Source organism: Saccopteryx bilineata, chromosome 2 (assembly GCF_036850765.1).
Source record: "Saccopteryx bilineata isolate mSacBil1 chromosome 2, mSacBil1_pri_phased_curated, whole genome shotgun sequence".
In the NCBI taxonomy this organism is placed as follows: domain Eukaryota; kingdom Metazoa; phylum Chordata; class Mammalia; order Chiroptera; family Emballonuridae; genus Saccopteryx; species Saccopteryx bilineata.
In genome coordinates, this window is record NC_089491.1 from 261,936,583 (window position 1) to 261,957,632 (window position 21,050).

Sequence of the window (21,050 nt, forward strand, 5' to 3'; positions counted from 1 at the left end):
GACTCAGCCACGCAAGCCAAAGGGGCCTGAAGTCCATGCTGTCAGGCTGCTGGGCAGAACCATTGTGTCTGAAGGCATGGTGGGTGTAGAGTAGGCAGCCTCCAAGATGGCCCCCAAAGACCTTCACCTCCTGGTGGACCTTAGGAAGGCCCCTCGCTGTTCCAAGGTTAGTCTGCGTTGTAACCCAAAGAGTTTAGCAGAATGGATAGAGCATCAGACTGGGATGCCGAGGACCCAGGTTCGAGATCCCAAGGTTGCCAGCTTGAGCGCGGGCTCATCTGGTTTGAGCAAAAGCTCACCAGCTTGTACCCAAGGTTGCTGGCTCGAGCAAGGGGTTACTCGGTCTGCTGAAGGCCCGCGGTCAAGGCACATATGAGAAAGCAATCGATGAACAACTATGATGTCACAAGGAAAAACTGATGATTGATGCTTCTCATCTCTCTCTCTGTTCCTGTCTGTCTGTCCCTATATATCCCTCTATCTGACTCTCTCTCTCTGTCCCTATAAAAAAAAAAAATTAAAAAAAAAGACAGTGTGTAGCTTCTAAAGCTTGGTCATAAAAAACATTATCTTCGGCCCTGGCCGGTTGGCTCAGCGGCAGAGCGTCGGCCTGGCGTGTGGGGGACCCGGGTTCGATTCCCAGCCAGGGCACACAAGAGAAGCGCCCATTTGCTTCTCCACCCCCCCTCCTCCTTCCTCTCTGTCTCTCTCTTCCCCTCCCACAGCCAAGGCTCCATTGGAGCAAAGATCCCTGGGCGCTGGGGATGGCTCCTTGGCCTCTGCCCCAGGCGCTAGAGTGGCTCTGGTCGCAGCAGAGCGACGCCCCGGAGGGGCAGAGCATCGCCCCCTGGTGGGCAGAGCGTTGCCCCTGGTGGGCGTGCCGGGTGGATCCCGGTTGGGCGCATGCAGGAGTCTGTCCCGTTTCCAGCTTCAGAAAAAAAAAAGAAAAAAAAAAAAGAAGTGTTTATTGTTGGGTTAAGCTGCTGAATTTGGGGTTATTCGTTACATAGCACAGATACAGCATAGGTCCAAATGTCCATAGGATAACCGGAATTTTTGAGAAAAAAAAGATGGCTTTATGGAGATTGTTCCTTCCTTGCTCGTCTCTCCCTTCCCCAAAGTACTTTTACCTAAGAAAGTGATGTGTTGATGAGTAAGGAGTATAGAGACTTGGCCTTGTGTCCTGGCTCTGCCCTTGCCCTCTACACACCTCAGTTTCCCCACCTGTAAAACTGACAAAGCATACCCTGTCAGCTCTGAAACTATAGGGTCTTACAGCAGTTAAAGCCATAAGTTTTGAAGCAGGAAGACTGGTTGTGAACCTTGACTCTGCTTATTGTGTGACCTCAGGCTAATTACCTAACTTCTCTGAGCCTCATTTTCACCTTCCATAAAGTGGGTTTAATGATATCTACTTCAATGCATTACAAAAATCCAATAAACTAATACATATAAATTACTTCATACACAGTAAATATGAACTTAATAAATAGTAGTTACCACTACCAATAATAACGTGACATGACAAGTACAATTTGCATTTATAGTGACAATACAGGAGGATCAGAAAGGTTGGAGGACTTTATTGGTCTGGAGTGAGTCCAGGTATGGGCGTTTTTTTAAGAGCTCCCCAGGTGAGTCTTTGAGAAACTGCCCAAGAGAAACTTTCACACATGTGCCAAAGAATCAGACAAGAATCTCGCTGCAGTGCTGTTAGTAATAGGGAAGGGTTGGAAATGGTCCAAACGCTCCTCATAGGTAAATGGGAAGTAAATGCTAAATGGAATACTACACAACAGTATAAGATTAATGAACCAGAACTAAAGATTAATATAAATCTCTAAAATATACTGCTGAACATCACCCCAATGTGCACAAGGACACATAGAGTGTACGTGTGAAAGAATGTAAACATTGCTATATGTTATTTAAGACTATATGCATATGGATAAAAGCAAGAGGCCATACATGGATATATTAAGCATCAAATTCAAGGTGATGGTTACTTCTGGGAGGAAGGGAAGGGAATGGAGTAAGGGGAGGGGACGCCCTGGATCTTCCGTGCATTGGTGATATGATGTGGTATTTTTATAAACTGGGTGGCAGGCACCCAGGTACCCACTGTATTAGCTATGCCTTCTGCATGTCTGAAATGTTGAATAATATTAAAATCAATGTGCATGGAAAAATATTTAGTACAGATGTACATAGGTATTTTTCTTCTTGTTATTTGTGCCTTCTATTACATCTATAATGATACATCTTGAAGAAATAGAGTAGTTGGTTATTTAACAAGGGAAATAAAGCAGTTGTGTTTAATTTTTTTGAAAGTAAGAGACATCATGTCCACAAATGACTTGCTCTGAAAACAACACTTATTTGCATGTCTGAGATCTGAGTGGATTGGTGTAAATCAGTATGACACATGGCATTTCCTGAGTCCAGAGCACAAGTGCCATCAGTCCAGGGACACTCACACAGTGTCCCCAAACTGTCTCTTGGGAGTGCCTCAAAAACTGGTCCTGACCCCACTGGGTCTGCCCAATAAGGACAATTAGTGGCCAAGGAGGAGGGCTGTTGGAGTCTCTTCTACAGCGTCTTTAAGTTCAAAGGAGAGAAAAAAAATACATGTCCAAGCAGTCTGGGAAATGAAAGGAGCCTGGGAGTGAAGGGAGAGAGAACCAGCATGCTGTATTTTTGTTTAAATGAAGTTCAGTATTTGTGGAGCCATCCCAATATAATATAGCCTCAAGTTGGGGAGTTTTTGTGTTTTCTAAGCAACCTAATCTGCCTCTGACATCTAGATGTGCTTACGTGCTGTTTCTTAAAGATACAGAAGGTTTTTTTTCTTTCTTTTTGTTTTGCATAACAGACACATTCCCCGTGCAGGCACTTCCCGGGTTCTTTGTCAAATGTCAAGGTAAGCTTTTAGAAAACTCCTCGGTGGGTCACAAAGAGGCCATTTCTACTCAGTACAGAAACTTAAGACAGAGAAAGACAACTTTTTGATATCGCTTCGGGGACGATATTTTGTGCATGTAACACAACTGAATGCAGACAAAGTCCAGAAAAAGAAATTGAGTGTGCTCTCCTGACAATGGGGATTGAGTGGGGGGAGTGATGGCAGGTGAATTACTGCCCCCTGGTGTCCACAGACAATGGTGCAATCATTTGCTGAGAGTCATCTGGGGTGGTGCTTCCTGTATTCCCTGCCACTATCTCCTGCCCATTTTAAAAGCCTTTCAGCACGAATCTAGCAGCATTCTGTCGCTGGCCAGCACACATGCCAACTGTTTAAAAACTAGGCCTGACACATCTTTTGAAAAACTGGAAAACCTGTCAACTTCTAGACTACTCCCCAGAATAATAAATGTAGGCTAGAACTGAGAAGGTGCTGCCTACTTTGGACAAGACAGGTGCTCTCACGTTCTCCACACTCCCCACCTCTCCCTACTGCCTCACACTCGGGCAGTTTTACTAACAGTTTTTATATAGCTTCTGGATTTGCTACCATGGCCTAAACTCCTTAAAGAGTTTGCACTGGCATCCCAAGGAATGAAGAAGGGATGATTGCTTTAAAAGTAGATGATTATATCACTTTATGCATAGGAGGGGACAAAGGTCCACAAGCCCTATAATACCCAATTCAGTGAGGATAAGTGACCTGCTTAAGGTCACACAGCTGGTAAGCATTTGAACACACATCTGTCTGACCCCAGAGCCTCAGTGCTTTCCACTCCATTAACCATCCCCCATAATTAGCTGGTTGCATAGCAGTCCCTCCTCTGGGGAAGGTTTCTACATTATTGCGTGGGCCATCAGAAGTGAGATTCAGGGGACTCTGAGAGAATAATGTTCAAGTCTTTTGTTCAAAAGATAAAAAATAGCCTGACCAGGCAGTGGCGCAGTGGCACAGTGAACAGAGCATCAGACTAGGACATGGAGGGCCCAGGTTGGAAATCCCGAGGTCACCGGCTTGAGCGTGAGCTCATCTGGTTTGAGCAAGGCTCACCAGCTTGAGCCCAAGGTCGCTGGCTTGCGCAAGGGGTCACTCAGTCTGCTGTAGCTCCCCAGTCAAAGCATATATGAGAAAGCAATCAATGAATAGCTGAGGTGCCACACAAAGAACTGATGTTTCCCATCTCTCTCCTTCCTGTCTGTCTGTCCCTATCTGTCTCTCTCTCTGTCTGTCTCTGTCACAAAATAAATAAATAAATAAATAAATAAGATAAAAAATAGCCACCATCCTGATTTTGTTTAAAAATTCCATGGTTGGTCCTACTTCAGACACTTTTTATTCAGTCGAACAAAATTTCTCGAGCATCTACCACATGCCATTCTCTATGCCAAGGGCTGGGAGTTGGGGAGATTGGCGGTCAGTTATAAGCTATAAACAAAGACCCCAAACAGCAAAGGCCAAAACTGTTTGGTCCCCCACCTTACAATGTCCCCACATGGTTCTTTCATGAAAGCACACTGCTAGCCTGGGCCTGGACACTTCCTTTTGTGCTATAGTTCAGTGGCTCCCCTAAAACTGGAGTCAGACTGAGACCCACAAAATGGCAAGGGGGTCTGGTCTCTCCCCAGAGTTTGGAGCAAGCTGCAGCTCTGACAGTTTCTTCGGCAGAGAACAAATAAAACAGCAATGACTCGGAGTCCTCTCTGGGAATAATTGCAATAGCAGACACTTATCACTTCGCCCTCACACAAAACCCTAAAGTATATACTGTCATCACATTGTCCCCAATCTTATGCACACGAGCTCAGCAAGGTCAAATCGCTGAATGTACTCTCCGCAAGTGGTACACTTGGGATTTGAACTCAGGGCTTTGTCTCCACTGGTGACACCCTCAACCACCATCTTGGAGTGGCTCCCCAAAGGAGATGTGTGTTATGGAGGTCAGATCTTGAAGGGTCAGGCCTCCAGCGCCGAGCTCTAACACCACAGCCGGCTCACCAGAGAGAAGCAGAGTTGCCACACGGGGGCTGAGCTGCCACCGGGCTGCCTCTATTAGCCCTGCAGTTGCACAGCTGTGCTGAACAGCCTCCCACTTAACCACAGCCCAAACTGGGGGCTTCTGTTGGCGTTGAGTTGACGCTAACGACAATTGGTTGACATAACACTTTTTTTTAATTTATTGGGGTGATACTGGTTGACATGATTATACATAACATCTCAATGCTTAGGAATACTGGGCACGTCCTGGATGTTTAGTTTCAATATCTGTGAATTAAGATGGTTTCCAAGAGAGAGACAGATGGAGATTTCGGCAGCCAGGCCCTTCTCTGGAGGATCCTAATTAAAAAGTCAGGGAGGAAAAGAGACGTGAGAGAAAGGAGGAAACGCAATCCTGGTATTACAGGGTGGAGAATAAGAACTGGGCTGGGAAGACAGATTAACAGAGGGGACAGGTGCAATCAATCTTTCAGCTTCCTCATATTACACCTAAGGAAATGGGCCAGGAGATATTCCCGGATAAGACGTGCAGGCAGTACAGCAGTTCCAAGAGAGCGGAACTGCGTGTTTCCCAGACCCCGTGCCTACACACCTAGCGCGCCCCAAAACCGTAACTGCGCCGCGTTTCCCGCACCCTCCACTCCCGCTTCTCGCCCAGGCTCCGCCCCTCCTGTTGTTTATTAGCTGCTGCGAGCACGAGACCAACGCAAGAGCCAACCAATAGGAGTGGCCCACGGTGAGTCTTTTCCCGGGAAGCCGACGGCGACGCGAGAACCCGGAAATGCGAGGGACGGACTAGTGCGGGCAGCCAACCCGCAGTGTCGAGAATGATGAGCTGACCAATGGGGAACCGATGAGGGCGGGGCAAGGGGGTCGGCGGCGGAGGAGGTCTTGTGAGCCCGCGCCGCGGGGCCTGCGAACGCCGGGAAGGCAAAGGCAGGGCCTGGGAGAGGTGCGCGGTGAGGCGGAGGCGAGCCCGAGGGGCTTAGAGAGAAAGAGCCGGGCAGTTTGCGGAGAGCTCTGGGTGGGGAGCGGAAAGGGGCGGCTCCCCAGAATGACCTAGTCCCATCCCCTCCCCACTGGGCCTCAGTTTCCCCTTCCTAGCATAGGGCGGGGTGAGAGATTCGCGCCTGCCGAACTCCCTGCTCCCTCCTCGCGTCCCCCCGCGTCGCCGGGGAGCTGCAGCCCCGGAGGAGCCAGTCCCTCGGGGAGCGTGCCCAGCCCGCCGGGACGAAGCAGTGACCCACACCGGCTCCGTACCCCCATCAGAACGCGTACCAGGCCAGTTCTGAAGTTCTTATCTCAGCGAGCCAGGCGCCCCCCGTAGACGCACAGCCCTGAGCGATAAGACACCTGGTCGGTTTTTTCTGGTTCTTGGGAGTCCTAGCACCGGGAGCAGCCGGAGCAGGTGCACAGGCCCGGGTTGTGGGTGAGGTGGAGGTGAGGACTCGGGCATCTGGGACTCAGACGCCCTGGAGAATCGTTTCCGACTCCTCTGTTTCCTCCCTGCGGGCCGTCTGGGAATGGACTTGCCTTCTGCGTCTTGCCTCCCGCTTCTATAATACGGAGCTGGGGTAGCTTTCCTCCTTAGGGTACTGGGCGTTAAGCAAGATAAGGCATGGCTAGCACTCAGCGCAATGCTCAGCACACCATAGTTGCCCAATAAATGCTTATTGTTGGCATAATGGTGCTTGCATACCTGGTTCCTCCACTCCCACTGCCAGCCCCCAGCACAAGCTCACTGTCACACAGAGCAAGGGGTCGCTCGCTGTGGCCCACACCCTGAGTTCTTTTTCACAGCCTGTACTGCCCAGACTCCAGGTCATAGCCCTGCTGGACCAGCCCAGAAAAGGACGGCCAGAGAGGGGCTTGGCATTGTGGCTAATATCGGGGTGAGGGCAGGAAGAGGTGGCCAGCCATTTGGCAATAAATCAGGCCACCATGCAATTGTGCTTATCAAATAATGGGCCTCAGAGGTGCTCCAACCAATGTCGATATGTGTTTGTGACATTTTTGTAGGTATTTGGGGTCAGAGGCCACAATTTGTGATGAAGGGGGGAGACTTGAAAGCCACAGGGTCCTGAATTCAAGTCCTAAAGCTGTCACTTGCATACTGGGTTACTTCTGGCAAGAGACACTTCACCTCTCAGCCCGTTTCCTCATCCCGGAAGGGGGGTGACAGAAGCGTCAACTCCTGTTGAAGATTGTAGGGGGTATGTGTAGGTCCTCAGTGCTTAGCACAGGGCCTGGTACACAGTCAGTGCTTAACAAATGCTGGGCAACAGCACTACTTTTCAGAGACATTCCACCCTGAAGGTCGCACCAGACCTTCTAGGCCAGGGGTCGGGAACCTTTTTGGCTGAGAGAGCCATGAACGCCACATATTTTAAAATGTAATTCCGTGAGAGCCATACAACAACCCGTGTACATTATGCGTTATCCAATAAAAATTTGGTGTTGTCCTGGAGGACAGCTGTGATTGGCTCCAGCCACCTGCAACCATGAACATGAGCGGTAGGAAATGAATGGATTGTAATACATGAGAACGTTTTATATTTTTTTTAACATTTTTTTTTTATTAGAGTTGTCTGCGAGCCAGATGCAGCCATCAAAAGAGCCACATCTGGCTCACGAGCCATAGGTTCCCGACCCCTGTAGGCTGTCCCTTCCCATTTATATCCACTCTTTGTGTGCCCCCAACCCCTGGTCACAATGAGCTAAGAAGCGGAGGGTCTCGAAGCCCTAGCTGGAGTCAAACGTATCCTAAACCTATTGGTTCCCCTGCCTTACCTCCGACAACTCTTGGTCCCTTTCAGATCCAGCACTCGCTCAGAAGACTGTGGATATGTGCAAGGGGCCCACCCCTGAGTCCAGATGACACTCATGCCGATGGCTTCAGTGATGGCCGTGACTGAACCAAAATGGGTCTCAATCTGGAGCCGCTTCCTGTGGGTAATACTGCTGAGCATGGTGCTGGGGTCCCTGCTGGCCCTGCTGTTGCCTCTGGGCGCTGTGGAGGAGCAGTGTTTGGCCTTGCTCAAGGGCTTCTACCTGCTCAGGAGCAAGCTGGACAGGGCACAGCATGCTGTCACCCAGTGCTCCAGCCCATCCACAGAACTCAGTGTCACCTACAAGGATGCGGCACTGCTAGTGGTCAAGACGAAGTCCTCCCCAGGTAAGACAGCAAGTGGCTCTCTCTCAACTCTTGGTTTCTTGCTTTTATTTTTGGATTATGCCATATTTTATTTATCTGCTATCATTTGTGTTGTTCACACTTTTTAAATTTATTGGGGTAACAGGTTAGTAACATAAATTTTAGGGGTACAGCTTTATAACATGTCATCTGTATATTGTACGGCATTGTGTTCCTACCACCCGAAGTCTAGTTTCCTTCCATCACCATATATTTGACCCCTTTACCCACTATGTCCTCTCCCCATTCCCCTTCCCCTGTGGGAACCACCATTCTGTTGTCTTATCTATGAGTTTTTGTTTGTTCAGTAGTTGCTTTTTGTTTTATGAGTGAATTTATACAGCTCTTGTTCTTTTCCATCTGACTTATTTCACTTAGCATGCTACTCTCAAGATCTGTCCATGCTGTGGCAGATAGCAGTTTTATCTTTTTTGTGGCTTAGTATTCCATTGTTGATATGTACCACATCTTTATCCATTCATCCATCAAAGGACACACAGGTTGTTTCCATGTCTGGCCATCGTGAATAATGCTGCAATGAACATAGGACTACATCTCTATGAATAAATATTTTCAATTTTGGGGGGTAGACATCCTGAAGAGGGATTACTGGATCATATGGTAACTCTAACTCTCTTAACTTTTTGAGGAATCTCCATACTGTTGCCACAGTGGCTGCACCAGTTTACCTTCCCACCAGCAGTGAATGAGGTTCTTTTTTCTCTCCAACACTTATTGTCTTGTTGATAATGGCCATTTTAACAGGTGTGAGGTGTTATTTCACTGTAGTTTTGATTTGCATTTTCCTTATAACTAGTCACGTTGAGCATCTTTTCATATATTTGTTGGCCATCACTATGTCTTCCCTAGAAAAGTGTCTGGGTCCTCTGCCAGTTTGTTAATCAGATTTTTTTGTTACTGTTGAATTGTATGAGTTCCTTATATAATTTGCATATTGGTCCCTTATTGGAGGTGTCATTTGTAAATATCGTCTCCCATTCAGCTGGTTGCTTTTTTGGTTTGGTTTCTTTTGCTGTGCAGCTTTTTAGTTTGTAGTCCGGTTAGTTCTTTTTTTGTTTTTTGACTTTTAATTCCCTTGCCCTAGGGGTCAATATCACAAAAACCCTTGAGACCAAGGTTTGAGTTTAGTGCCTGTATTTTCTTCTATATACTTTATAGTTTCAGGTCTTATATTGTCAGATAGCAGTCGTTTCGTTGTTTTGCATGTGGCTTTCCAGTTTTGCCAGTACCATTTATGGCAGAGACTTTTCTCCGTTGTATGTTTTTGGTTCCTTTACAAAAATCAGGTACCCATATACATGTGGGTTTATTTCTGGGCTCTTGGTGGTATCCCCTGGCTCTGCGCGTCTGTCTGCCAGCTCATATAGTGTGATCGCACTGCTCTGCGCTTCTGCTGCATCCCGAAAACACTGGTCTGTGGCATTTTCATTTCCCAGCTTTACTGGGTTCTGCCAGGGTGTCTGGGCAGGGGAGGCAACTTAGTGCTCTGAGGGCTCTGCCCCCCCCCCACACACACACACACCAGCTGCCTAGACCCGCTTTGCCAAGGAGGTGGGGAGCCGGAAAAGGAGATGCCTTTTCCTAGAGGGAAACTGCCTGCCCCTCCTCAGACTGCAGGCTGTCATATGAGGGCTGCAGCCCGAGTTCTCCCCTTGCTGGAGCCACAGTGGACACCGAGCCTCTTCTGCGGCCAGCGTCCCTGCCTTTCCCCCATCCGCTTCCCTCCCTTCCCATCTCCAGGTGTCCCTGCGTGTGGACCTTTGGGCATTTGTGTGGTAAGCACGGTACCCTTTGTTGTGTTGTAGTTGTCTCCCTTTTGTACATTACAGGAGAGAAACAATGGAGTCTTCTCACTTCCCCCTGGTGGTGGCATCACTCCTCAACATTGGTTAATACAGTAGATATTTAGAGTATTTACAACGTCCTGTGTGCAGGGCACAGGGTATTACAGGAAATTAAGTCAGCCCTCACCTCCCAGTTTAGACAAGCTGACAGGTGACAGATACACTGCCACCAGTGTGGTACGGGGGAGCAAAGGGGGCCACAGGAGCACAAGGTGCCTAAGCTGAGACCAGAGTGTAAGCAGGAGTGACCCAAGGGACCAGTCATGAGGGGAGAGTGCTCCAGCAGAGCCCTGAGGATAAGAGAGCCTGGGACACTTGAGGAACTAAAAGAAACCCAGGAGGTGTAGCTGACATTCACTAGGTGGGGAGGCTGGTGGAAGAAGACTAGATGTCAGTCAGGGGGTGCTGTCAGGCTAGAAGGGCCCCAGGGCTGGAGTGAGTGAAGGACCATTCGCAGCCTGGCCTACAGGCCCCATCAGAATGGACCTAACAGCCAAGAGCCAGAGAAGCTGCAGGGAGGGCCAAGTGATGGGGACTGTGGCCACAGAGGAACACAGCCACTCAGCATGGCAGTCAGAGGCAGGGGGCCAGGCGGGGCCTCCCAGGGTACAGAGCATGGCTCTGGGGACAAATGGAAAACAATAAACATGTCCATACATGTAGTGGTACCAGGCGCGCTGAGGCTGGAACGAGCCCGAGGCCATGGCTGCCCCTGGGGGCCCAGCACAGGGGACGGCTCTCCTGGATGTCCTGTCACTGCCTGACCGTGCTTCCTTGGCTCTCTTCTAGCCAGTAGGTTGGAAGCCAAAGCGGCTCTGAACCAGGCCCTGGAGATGAAGCGCCAGGGCAAGCGGGAGAAGGCCCGCAAGCTCTTCCTGCACTCCCTGAGGATGGACCCGGACTCTGTGGATGCACTCAACGAGTTCGGCATCTTCTCAGAGGAGGACAAGGACATCATCCAGGCCGACTACCTGTACACCAGAGCGTTGACCATCTCACCCTCCCACGAGAAAGCACTCATCAACCGGGACCGGACGCTGCCACTGGTCGAGGAGATCGACCAGAGGTACTTCAGCATCATCGACAGCAAAGTGAAGAAGGTCATGTCCATCCCCAAGGGCAACTCCGCACTGCGAAGGGTCATGGAGGAAACGTACTACCATCACATCTACCACACGGTTGCCATCGAGGGCAACACCCTCACCCTCTCGGAAATCAGGCACATCCTGGAGACCCGCTATGCAGTGCCGGGGAAAAGCCTGGAGGAGCAGAACGAGGTCATTGGCATGCACGCGGCAATGAAATACGTCAACACGACCCTGGTTTCCCGCATGGGGTCCGTAACCATCAGCGATGTGTTGGAGATCCACAGGCGGGTGCTGGGTTATGTGGATCCCGTGGAAGCCGGCAGGTTTCGGACGACACAGGTCCTGGTGGGACACCACATCCCTCCCCATCCTCAAGATGTGGAAAAGCAGATGCAAGAGTTCATACAGTGGCTCAATTCCGAGGATGCCATGAATCTGCACCCAGTTGAGTTTGCAGCCTTGGCCCATTATAAACTCGTTTACATCCACCCTTTCATTGACGGCAACGGAAGGACCTCACGCCTGCTGATGAACCTCATCCTCATGCAGGCGGGCTACCCGCCCATCACCGTCCGCAAGGAGCAGAGGTCTGAGTACTACCACGTACTGGAAGTCGCCAATGAGGGCGACGTGAGGCCGTTCATTCGCTTCATTGCCAAGTGTACAGAGACCACCCTGGACACCCTGCTCTTTGCCACAACAGAGTACCCAGTGGCACTGCCAGAGGCCAAACCTAACCACTCTGGGTTCAAGGAGACGCTACCTGCAAAACCTTAACTCTTTAAATCCTCCCTTGGTGACAAGGGAGTTCTGGGGGAGGAAAAAAATCAAAACTTAGCATTTCTAGAAACCTTGTCATCTCCCAAAGCGAAAGGAGACAGATGAGGTACTTAAACGTTCTTTACCTCCAAATGACAAACTAAATTATTAAGCCTTGTCTATATAACTTATAATTCAGCCAAGTTATTTATTTCCTTCTTTTGAGCTAGTAAATGTGTAGTATCTGCCACCTGTGCTGGTGACATGTTCTTGTAGTGGTAGTGGTCCCAGCAGGCGTCCGGAGCACCAGTGCTCCCTGCGTGGCCAGGGCAGGCTCTGGAGCAGAATTTGCACTAAGGTGGGGAGAGGCCAAGGCTGGGAGGTGTAGACAGGACTGACTCCTCCAGGCCTTCCTCAGACCAGCTGAGGGGTTCCGTGACCTCACTGGGAGGTCAGCACTCCTGGGGACAGCCTGGTCCCAGTTTTGAGAAATGATTGAAAGCTTGCTCTTTTTTAAGAGATTTCACTTCCCTACAGAGATTAGTGTTGTAACTAATTCTTACTGGCAGGGTAGACTTCTGAGATAGAAAATGAAATGAGTGTTGACAACATTTCTAATTTGGTACCTTGCTTACTTCATTGAAGAGCCATAGTTTGCAAACTCTAGCTTCAGAGGCTATTTTTCCATATTCAGACTATTTTTCTAACTAGGGGAAGGGCCAGCCTGGTTTTTCTTTTTCTGTCGATGTCTCATTTCATTTGCTGCCACTCAGACCAGGTGTTTGAGTGTAAGCGTTCCCTGGGTTTTCACGAACAGCCAAGTCATGCTGCAGTCAGGTACTGTGCAAGTGGGCAAGTCTGCCCGCACCCCCCACTCCATGTAACATCTCTCCATAGGTGTGATCTGAGAAAACATGCCTCGTAAACACCAAATAAGCATTTTAATAATGAATTAATAGTTTGTATAGTACACCAGTTTGTACTGAACCAGAAAAAAACCTTTGACCACGGCCGGGACGTGTCCCTCCTGCCGTGCAATTTGATCCACTTACTAACCTGACTTCCCACCTTCCACAGCCACTCGGTCCGCCAGAGTACCCTCGGGGAAGCAGAATAGATTGCCTTGGAGTGGCCTTATTTTTCTAACAGCTTATAAAATACATATGCAATATGGCCAAGAAAGAATCTTCTCTTTCAATAACACACGGCACAGGTGCCAATGACTGCTGCTATTTAGTGAGAATGGCCAGAAAGCTCTGCTTCCTGTTCCAGGACAGCCTGTGACTTAACACTGCTGCACTCTGTCAGTGTCGTGTCTGAATGCCGGGGAGTACACACAGTGTTGTCTCTGATTTGAGAATTCAGATTCTGACAGAAGTAAGGTCACTGTTCTTACGTAGCAAGTGTTTATAGTTATTATTTAATTGTATATAATAAGCCCTTCCAGAATGGTTTTTTGAAAGATTAGGGAAAATAAGTTTAAAGATGTCTGAAATGGCCCCGTGTGATGTTCACAATTTAAAAAATATTTTTGTACCTGTATGCTGCCATAAGGTGTTTCTTAAACCTTAAATCTTCTATTGCCTAGTTTTTATAAGCACACTGAGGAAGTCTGGCGGGAGTGCTTGCTTTGTACTATGGAAATCAGCACTTTAGCTATATGTGAAGGATATTATTTTAACAAATAACTGACTCTAATAAAGTATTTTATTATATTAATTAAAGGCCTGAGACTTTGCTGTCTTCAAGAGCTGATCACTTTTGTCGGGAGGATGCAGGAGGGAGTTTCCAGGACTTCAGCCCTGTTCTCTGTTGTCTGGCGGACGAACAGGCCCAAACGGGACCTTCACAGGAAAATGAGACACCTAAATTGGGTCCTGCTCAGGTCTGAAAAGGGTCGCCTCTCTCACAAGTGTGTGTTGATATATGAGAGTATGGAGTGAGGTCAGAGGCTTGGCCAACAGCAAGGGGACAAAACAGTGAAATGTGAAGTGGCGAAGAGTAAAGCCACCGGATCCTGGAGTGACAAGGAAATAGTCCTGCCTCTTCAATGTTGGCCCTCAGCCAGCCCAGATCCTCCCCCACCAGACGGGCTTCCACAGAGAAGTGAGGGCCGTTCCAGAGAACACAGGGGGAACCAGGGCTCCAACACAGCTTCCAGCTGCTTTTGAGGTAAGAAATAGCCTCGATTTAATTCAGATTACTAATCCAGATCACTCCTAACACAAAATTTTTTTTTTGTTCAAAAGAGAAAGACACGGCGGGGAACTTACAGACTAAAACACTTAAGATCCACAAACCTTAACTTATGGGGCGGAAGTGAGATGAAACAGTAGGAAATTGGGAATTTGCCAGGGAGGTGACATTGAGGTATTGTTAATGTTTCTAGGAATGAGAATGAAAACGTGGCCTTTGTAGAGACCCATGCTGCTGGGTGAACACCAGGGGCCCAGGGTGTCCCTCAGTATGACATAGTACGGAAGGGGGGTGCAGGCAGAGGGAGACAGGCTGAGGCAAGCAGTGCTGATGCTCAGTGGGAGGCACTGAGTTTATCTTACTGTTCTATGTTCATTTAAGTTAAACAACAAAGTGAAGCCTGATGGACACACAAAAACTTAAAATGAGCAGATTCCATCGTGTAGGAGAGCATTCATGGGTTTTCCCCCAGTGTTTTGTTTTTGGGGTTTTTTTAAGATTTTTGTATTGTTGAGAGAAAGATGGGAGGAGCAGGAAGCATCAGCTCATATGGAGTTATTTCTCACGTGTGTCCTGATTAGGCAAGCCTGGGGTTTTGAACCAGCGACCTCCGTGTTCCAGGTCAGCGCTCTAGCCACTGCACCACCGCAGGCTAGGCAGAGCTTATAAAGCAAGTTTCCCCTGCTGAACTGGCAATGTCACTTTCAAAAGCAATAAATATTTGATGAAAGAGTATGAGTAGGGTAAAAAGCATAAAAGCTGGTGTCAAACTGCCATAAACTGAGGTTTGAAGCTGAAAAGACTGAAATCCATCCAAGTGGTACGGGCTGTAATGCACAGGAGTTCCGTTTACACATCTTGTTAGGTAGAGCAAAGGACACCCACTTCATAGCGTATCCCATCTGAGTGCACAGCTGAGTCCCACTCCACAAGAGGTTTTTACGAGAACTTCCGTTTAATAAACAAAGCTAAATGGGGAAAATTTAAGTTTGCACTTGACATGGTATTTAAACAAAACCAAAGGGCTGAAACTCAATATTTAGACAAAGAACACAGTCCACTACTCACTAGGCAAAGAAAATGGTCCACAGCAGATGGCACACAATTCCTATATAAAACAAATGTCACAATATTTTGCTTTTAGGAAACATAAAACAGTGGATTGACATGTCATTTACAAACACATAATATAAAAACGCACAAGCCCCCTTGAACAAAAATCCATCAAATTATTTATGTGATTTTCCCTGTCCCCTCCCCTTTACTAAAATAGGTCATTCTGGTGAATTACTAGCATCTGCCATTTTGTCCTTTTAAAAATGAAGTGACGGGCACATGGACTATGCAGAGCATAAGAGAAGTGTCTTATAAAAAGGGGCCAGAGTTGGCCAAAAACATTTGGACAAGGGAGTCTCAAACAGTGTGTCTAAGTTTCACTTTTGTTTCTCATTCTTCAAGACAAAAAAATATCTTAGAAACTACACCGTGCCCAACCTGTGGAGTGACCGTTTTCCTCCTGTCCCCCTCAATATGAGGGAACACTTAAAGCCTCATTCTTTGGACACCCTTCCCTTTCTAAGCCAGAGGAAACTACGCAGGCATAGACTGCCCCGGACCCTTCCATACCAAGGGTTCAGCCGGGTGATGGGTGGTCCTCCTGGCCAGCGTGAAGTAAGGCATCTCCCTTCTCTTGGTCCTGTTCACTTTCTCAGCAGCAACTTGGCAAAATCAGCGTTGGACATCTTGGGAGCCTCGGTGGCTGCTGAGGCAGTAAGCGCTGGCTTCGGGGCAGGGCCATTCTCGGCCTGAGCCGCGGGGCTCGGGCGCTGCAGGGCGCGAGGCAGCAGAGAGAGCTGGGTCCTTCCCTTCCCCCTCCTGGAAGAGCAGACATGAATGTACCCTTTCAAAGCGACAGCTCGTGACCCCTGGCTTACTCACAGTTCAAAGGTGGAAAAAGCCTACAAGGATAAGATAAAGCCTATGTCTCTTTGACTAGTAGGTAAAAATCACACTGACTAATGTATTTTTCCCAATGTGGCAAGGACCAACCCTGTGCAATGTAGTCCCCTATGGGCAGATACAAATGGCTATAACCTTTCAGACCTCACCAAGTCACCTGGCATATTTTGCTGTCACCCCTACCAGGTAAAACAAGAACTTTTATACAATGACAGTCAGAGCCATAGATTATACTTGCAAATATATGGTTTCCAGGCTTTGTTCAAACACGGATTCAACTGGCAAAGAGGACTTTAAAACAGAAATTTGACCTTAAGTAGTAAGTCATGAGTGTAAACTGGCAAACACCAGGAAGGGTTCCACTTCCAGACTTGCTCTGGACACCTGCTGCAGTGACTACAGGGGACAGCACACCCTGGCTTCCTGTCCTGACCCACTGTGCTAGCAGCAACCATTCACCCCAGGGAGGCCAGGACCGAGGCTGCGTGGGCCAGTGTGCAACCACTTACGCTCCATATATCTGCCGCGGCACCATGGGGCCACCTGGTCCCTTCCTGACTTCTGGCTTCTCTGGAGCTTTCCTCTGAGGGGGGTTGCTGATGGCCACTTTGATGACGTTCTCTTTGACTGTCATGCCGTCCATCTTCATGACAGCCTGCGAGGCCTGGGACTCATTTTCGTACTCCACATAGGCCAGGCCCTGAAAGAGGCCAGAGCCAGCTCAGGTGCTGCAGGGTCACGATGCAACTTGCTCCCTCAGGTGAAGGGACCAAGGAAGGGGCACCCCCTCCACATGACCTTCCCCACCACTGCCATCCTTTGTAGGTTGATCTCCCTGCCCTACTCTCCTCCAGGGTTCCGTAACTAACGTCAGTAACCCATCAGTTTAGCACATCTTGTGCTTGCTCCAACGAAAAGAATCAGACCAGGACAAATCTAGCAAACAGCTGAGGAGGCCTGGACCCAGGGAGCAGCCCAGGTGTGCCCTAACGTGGGTGCCTTCGTCCCCCCTTATTTCATACTCTAACTCTGGATTAACCTGGATTTTAAGGGGGAGGGGCTAAGAATGCATGCTTAAACAACAGTACTCAAAATGTAGCGCAAGGAAGACTTAACCAGAGACTGAGAGAGGCTGGAGGGGAGGACACAAGGAGAGTCCGCTGCAGGCCCAGTGACAGGGAGGGTCTGGGCAGGAAGGAGGAGACTGCAGGGGACAGCCCTCACCCCAAGGCCCCATAGTCCGGACTCCCCTAATTTCATGGTAGGTATCTTTTAATGCCTTATTCTTTTTAGTACCATTAGTTAAAAACAGGTGAAACTGACTCTAAATGCAAGAAGAGCCTAGTGTACCCTATCCTTCTGTTAACTTATCACTTGTCTCTTAGCAGACAAACTAGGAACACAATCAAAAACCAAAAAAAATCTCTGAACTGGCACAGAGCTAGGTTTGCCTGAGGCTCAGGCTAAGTGCCGACCTTGGGTTTGCCAGCCCGGTTGGTAACCAGCCTGATGTCCTTCACGGTGCCATGGGCCTTACAGAGCTCTTCGAGTTCGTCTTTAGTGCAGGAGAAGGGCAGGCCTGAGATGAACAGCTTGTGTTTCTCCAGGGAAGTGCTGTACCTGAACACCTACAGGAAGAAAGGAGGGGAACCAACAACTCGAGGCCAACCCAGCGTGCCGGCCATGCTCTACCTGCACCAGCCTTGTCTACAGGCCCACGGCCCAGCTGGGCAGGCCAGCCACCTCTGGGTGCCAGGAACTGTAAGCTGGGGTCATCCTACACATGTTACTTAACTTATCAAGGCCTCCACTTCCCCCTCTGTAAAATGGCAAGAATGAAAGTAGCTATTCTCAGAGTTTGGGTAAGGATCCCATGAGGTAATACATAAAACATTTAGCCCAGTCCCTTGTCACTGTTCTAGGCACTTAACAGACAATTGCCATTGTTACAGTTCCTCCTTTTATGATCGTTTATCAGCTAATGCAAGCTCAGAGTGATCGAGCCAGGAGTCAGACCTCAATTAACTGGCTCAGGACAGACCCCAATGAAAGTAAGAGTTAACACAGGATAGGTACTCCATGTGTATTTTAAATAGTAGCTGTTGCACAAAGGAAAGTGTTTAGTAGGTCTATAGCAACCTTTCATGAAAGGTATCCTTTCTTTACACAAATGTACCTTAAAATCAGGATTTTTGCTTTTATCCACGCAAGGGGAAACAAACATTGGCCTCCCGTCCACAGTCTTCCGGTCCAGCTCCAGGGCCTGCACAGCCGACTTCTCCTCTTTAAACTCCACATAGCAGTAGCCTCGGAAATCGCCCCGGTTGCTGAAGATGGGCCGGATCTCAAACACCTCCCCACAGGCCTCGAACAGCGGCCGCAGCTTAGCGTCCGGCTCCTCCATGCTGTAGGGCAGGTTGCTGACAAAGACGGTGACACTGTCCTTGCTGCTGTCGTGGGCCACCTTAGGCATGTCCCTCTTCAGGGTGGCTGCCCTCTCCTTCTGCTTCGAGAGGGGGCCAACGTCGATGGGAGCACTTTTCCCAAAGAGTCCTGTTTCTGCTTCCAGATCCTGTACTTCTGCAGCTGGAGGGATGCTGTTCTCAACCCTTCTGCGTTTGGAAGGCTGCTCTACAGGGTGTCAGGAGACAAGTGCAACAATTAACCATTTCTTATCTTTGCTGAGCTGGCCCACGTGCGTGCTCTGCCCACTACAGTGAGTCTGCACCAGCTGCCCTAAACAAACACTCCTCCGCACACCTGCTCACACCACACCTGTCAGGTCTTTCTCCACCCACCAGCTGTTCCTACTTCTTCCTGGACCCTGGTTACATTCGGATAAGTGGGCTACATCAAGAAGTGATGTAAGTTCACAATGTCTATATAAAAGGTCAGGGAGTCTACAAAATTCAGCCAGTGAATTCCAAGGCCTCTTAAAAATCGCAGGTCAGCAAGGGCAGGATGGCAGTCGGAACCTGCATTTAAACAAGCACCCTCAGTGACTCTGACGTATGTGCTTCACAGGTGGGCCACACTTTGGAAAGCTCTAAAACTTCTGCTATTGTCTCATGTCCTTCAAGAGTTGAACCACATTCTACCCCAAACTGTTCTCACCACTGTCTCCAGAGGACCCCCATTCCCCCTCTGGTCCGTTTCCCACGGCCCCTGCCCCCCTCACTCAGGAGCGCTCCTGGGCGGGGCCCCACCTGATGCCTGGCACCGCTCCTGCCCCTGCCCCAGCCACTCCGCACACTTTGAGGCAAAGCCCAGCTGCCTCCAGCTCACAGAAAACGCCAGGCTGTCTGTGCCTCGTGCTCTGCTGACAACAGGCCTCCGTGTGGCTGGCTTCCTCTTGCCACTGGAGCATCACTCACTCCTCCCCTAGGTGCCCAGGGGCACGCAGCACCTCCCTGCGAACTATCTCCTGCTGCAGCACTTGGGCCACCTTTGGCTTCCACCATAATTCACACCTACGTCTCCCCACGGTCCTGATTACATGCCACTGCAGTCACAATGTCACATCTGCCCTACCTGGCTAAACCAGGAGCTCTACAGGGCAATGAGCTACTGTGGCCTTTTCCGAAGGCCCCGAAAAGGTGAGCAAGAAAGGTCAACTGAATGATGACTCCATCACTATTTATTGCTGGCTGACAGTTTCGTACTAGGGAAATGTCTAGTTCTTTAATGCCTAGAGACAACTCTTTACCTTGGCTGACTCTGCTGAAATAAATCTGACCCACACCTGCCCATTTCTGAAGTTGTAGGGTTGACAGAAATACTGGTTGGAAAATTCTACCAAGTTAAAATCACAGGTGGGGGCCACAAGGCAGGTGTCTGTGCATGGCAGGGCTGGGCAGTGGTACAGGACACTGACCCTGAGTGGGATGACAGGGACAGCCTGGGGCACGGGAGCCGGAGCACAGTGAGGAGGGCACCCCAGAGGAGGGTAGCAGAGCCCAAGTCTCTGTGCAGGGCAATACCTGGCACAGGGCACAGAGGTTGGTAGGGTTAGGCAGTGCGATGGGGCATCACGCCAGCAACCTATCTTCAAACAGTTCAAGGAAAAGGTTATTCGTACTGTTTCTGCAACTGCCCTGCAAGGCCAAGAGGCTTTACCTTCCTCATCGTCGCCCCACTCCTTCTCGTCATCCTCATCCACCTTGCGCTTGTCCCCTCCTCTGGCCTTTCTTTTCTTCAGCGCCTTCTTCTCGGCCCGGGCCCTCTTCCGCTGGTCCGCCTTCTCTTCTTCTTGCTGGGCGAGGGCGGCTTCCTTCTCTGCGGCCTGCAAAACCAGGCACAGGTGGTATCACCAGACACGGCCAGGCCAAACTACTGACTTGTGATAAGAAGACAGAAGAAAGGGGACAGGGATGGAAAAGCATTGCCCATATGACAGGACAAGATCATGAAAAACAAGATGAGCTCACAGTGCTTCCTGCCACAGCTTTTCAGGAATGCTTAGGATTGTGTCTCACAATAGCGCCAGCGATTACTCACCAAGAGAAAAAGAGACAATCTGTAGAACTGGGGCTCTCATAACTCGTGGTGTCCACATTCCACTCGCTAGACTAAGTGAGGCTCCTTCCTCTTATTTTTTGTCTATTCTAGTAAATTTTAGGGCCAAAATTCCCTTCCTACATAAAAAAGTATTTATTATTGGGGCTAAAGTTTTAAGCTGTTCTAAAAATTAATACAAGACTGGTTTAAATACAGATTCAAATATTTTACAATAAATACTAAGTAAAAGACACTTTTTAGAAAGACATTAAAAGTTTCAAGAGAAAACATTCACCCCAAACACAATCAAAATAGCTTATCAGATGTTCCCAAGACTTCAAACAAACAGCACCGTTACCTTAACTCTCTGCTCGTTCACACGAGCTAATCGAGTCTCCGTTTTCTGAACAGCTATGTCCCAGTCTTCTAACGTGCCTTGACAGAGAAACAAACTTTTACTTTTTAGCTTTTTGAAGGATATAAGATTTTCTTTAATGTCCCCAACACTCCAGAAAAGATCTCTCCCATCAGACAGT

The 21,050-nt window shown here is 48.9% G+C and overlaps 2 protein-coding genes across 7 annotated transcripts in view; one reads left to right on the forward strand and one right to left on the reverse strand.

Annotated features, from left to right (window-relative positions):
• The first annotated feature begins 5,819 nt into the window (after positions 1–5,819).
• FICD (FIC domain protein adenylyltransferase) lies at positions 5,820–15,260 on the forward strand. Of its 4 annotated transcripts, none has more exons than XM_066260319.1 (3): positions 5,820–5,909; positions 7,774–8,132; positions 10,805–15,260. In XM_066260319.1, exons 2-3 carry the CDS (start codon positions 7,832–7,834, stop codon positions 11,878–11,880), a joined length of 1,377 nt encoding a protein of 458 aa, XP_066116416.1. In that variant the 5' UTR covers positions 5,820–5,909; positions 7,774–7,831; the 3' UTR covers positions 11,881–15,260. The 4 variants fall into 4 exon arrangements, with proteins under 4 accessions (XP_066116416.1, XP_066116417.1, XP_066116419.1 ...); XM_066260320.1 differs by lacking the exon at positions 5,820–5,909 and adding an exon at positions 5,918–6,238; XM_066260322.1 differs by lacking the exon at positions 5,820–5,909 and adding an exon at positions 5,962–5,981.
• The window catches only part of SART3 (spliceosome associated factor 3, U4/U6 recycling protein), a 33,911-nt gene continuing 27,855 nt past the window's right edge, over positions 14,995–21,050 (reverse strand). For 2 of the 3 annotated variants that reach the window (XM_066260317.1, XM_066260318.1), the window contains exons 14-19: positions 20,873–20,949; positions 20,134–20,299; positions 18,194–18,648; positions 17,493–17,645; positions 16,527–16,717; positions 14,995–15,933 (exon numbers count right to left, since the gene is read on the reverse strand). In XM_066260317.1, the coding sequence (XP_066116414.1) occupies positions 15,759–15,933; positions 16,527–16,717; positions 17,493–17,645; positions 18,194–18,648; positions 20,134–20,299; positions 20,873–20,949 (1,217 nt within the window). In that variant the 3' untranslated portion in view covers positions 14,995–15,758. The remainder of the gene's footprint in view (positions 15,934–16,526; positions 16,718–17,492; positions 17,646–18,193; positions 18,649–20,133; positions 20,300–20,872; positions 20,950–21,050) is intronic. The other variant, XR_010729291.1, reaches the window with a different exon arrangement.

Excerpts from the sequence above, each read along its gene's own strand:
- FICD (XM_066260319.1), top strand. The coding sequence starts at position 7,832 with ATGACACTCATGCCGATGGCTTCAGTGATGGCCGTGACTGAACCAAAA. Across the intron at positions 8,133-10,804 it reads CAAGACGAAGTCCTCCCCAG|CCAGTAGGTTGGAAGCCAAA; the intron begins GTAAGACAGCAA and ends GCTCTCTTCTAG.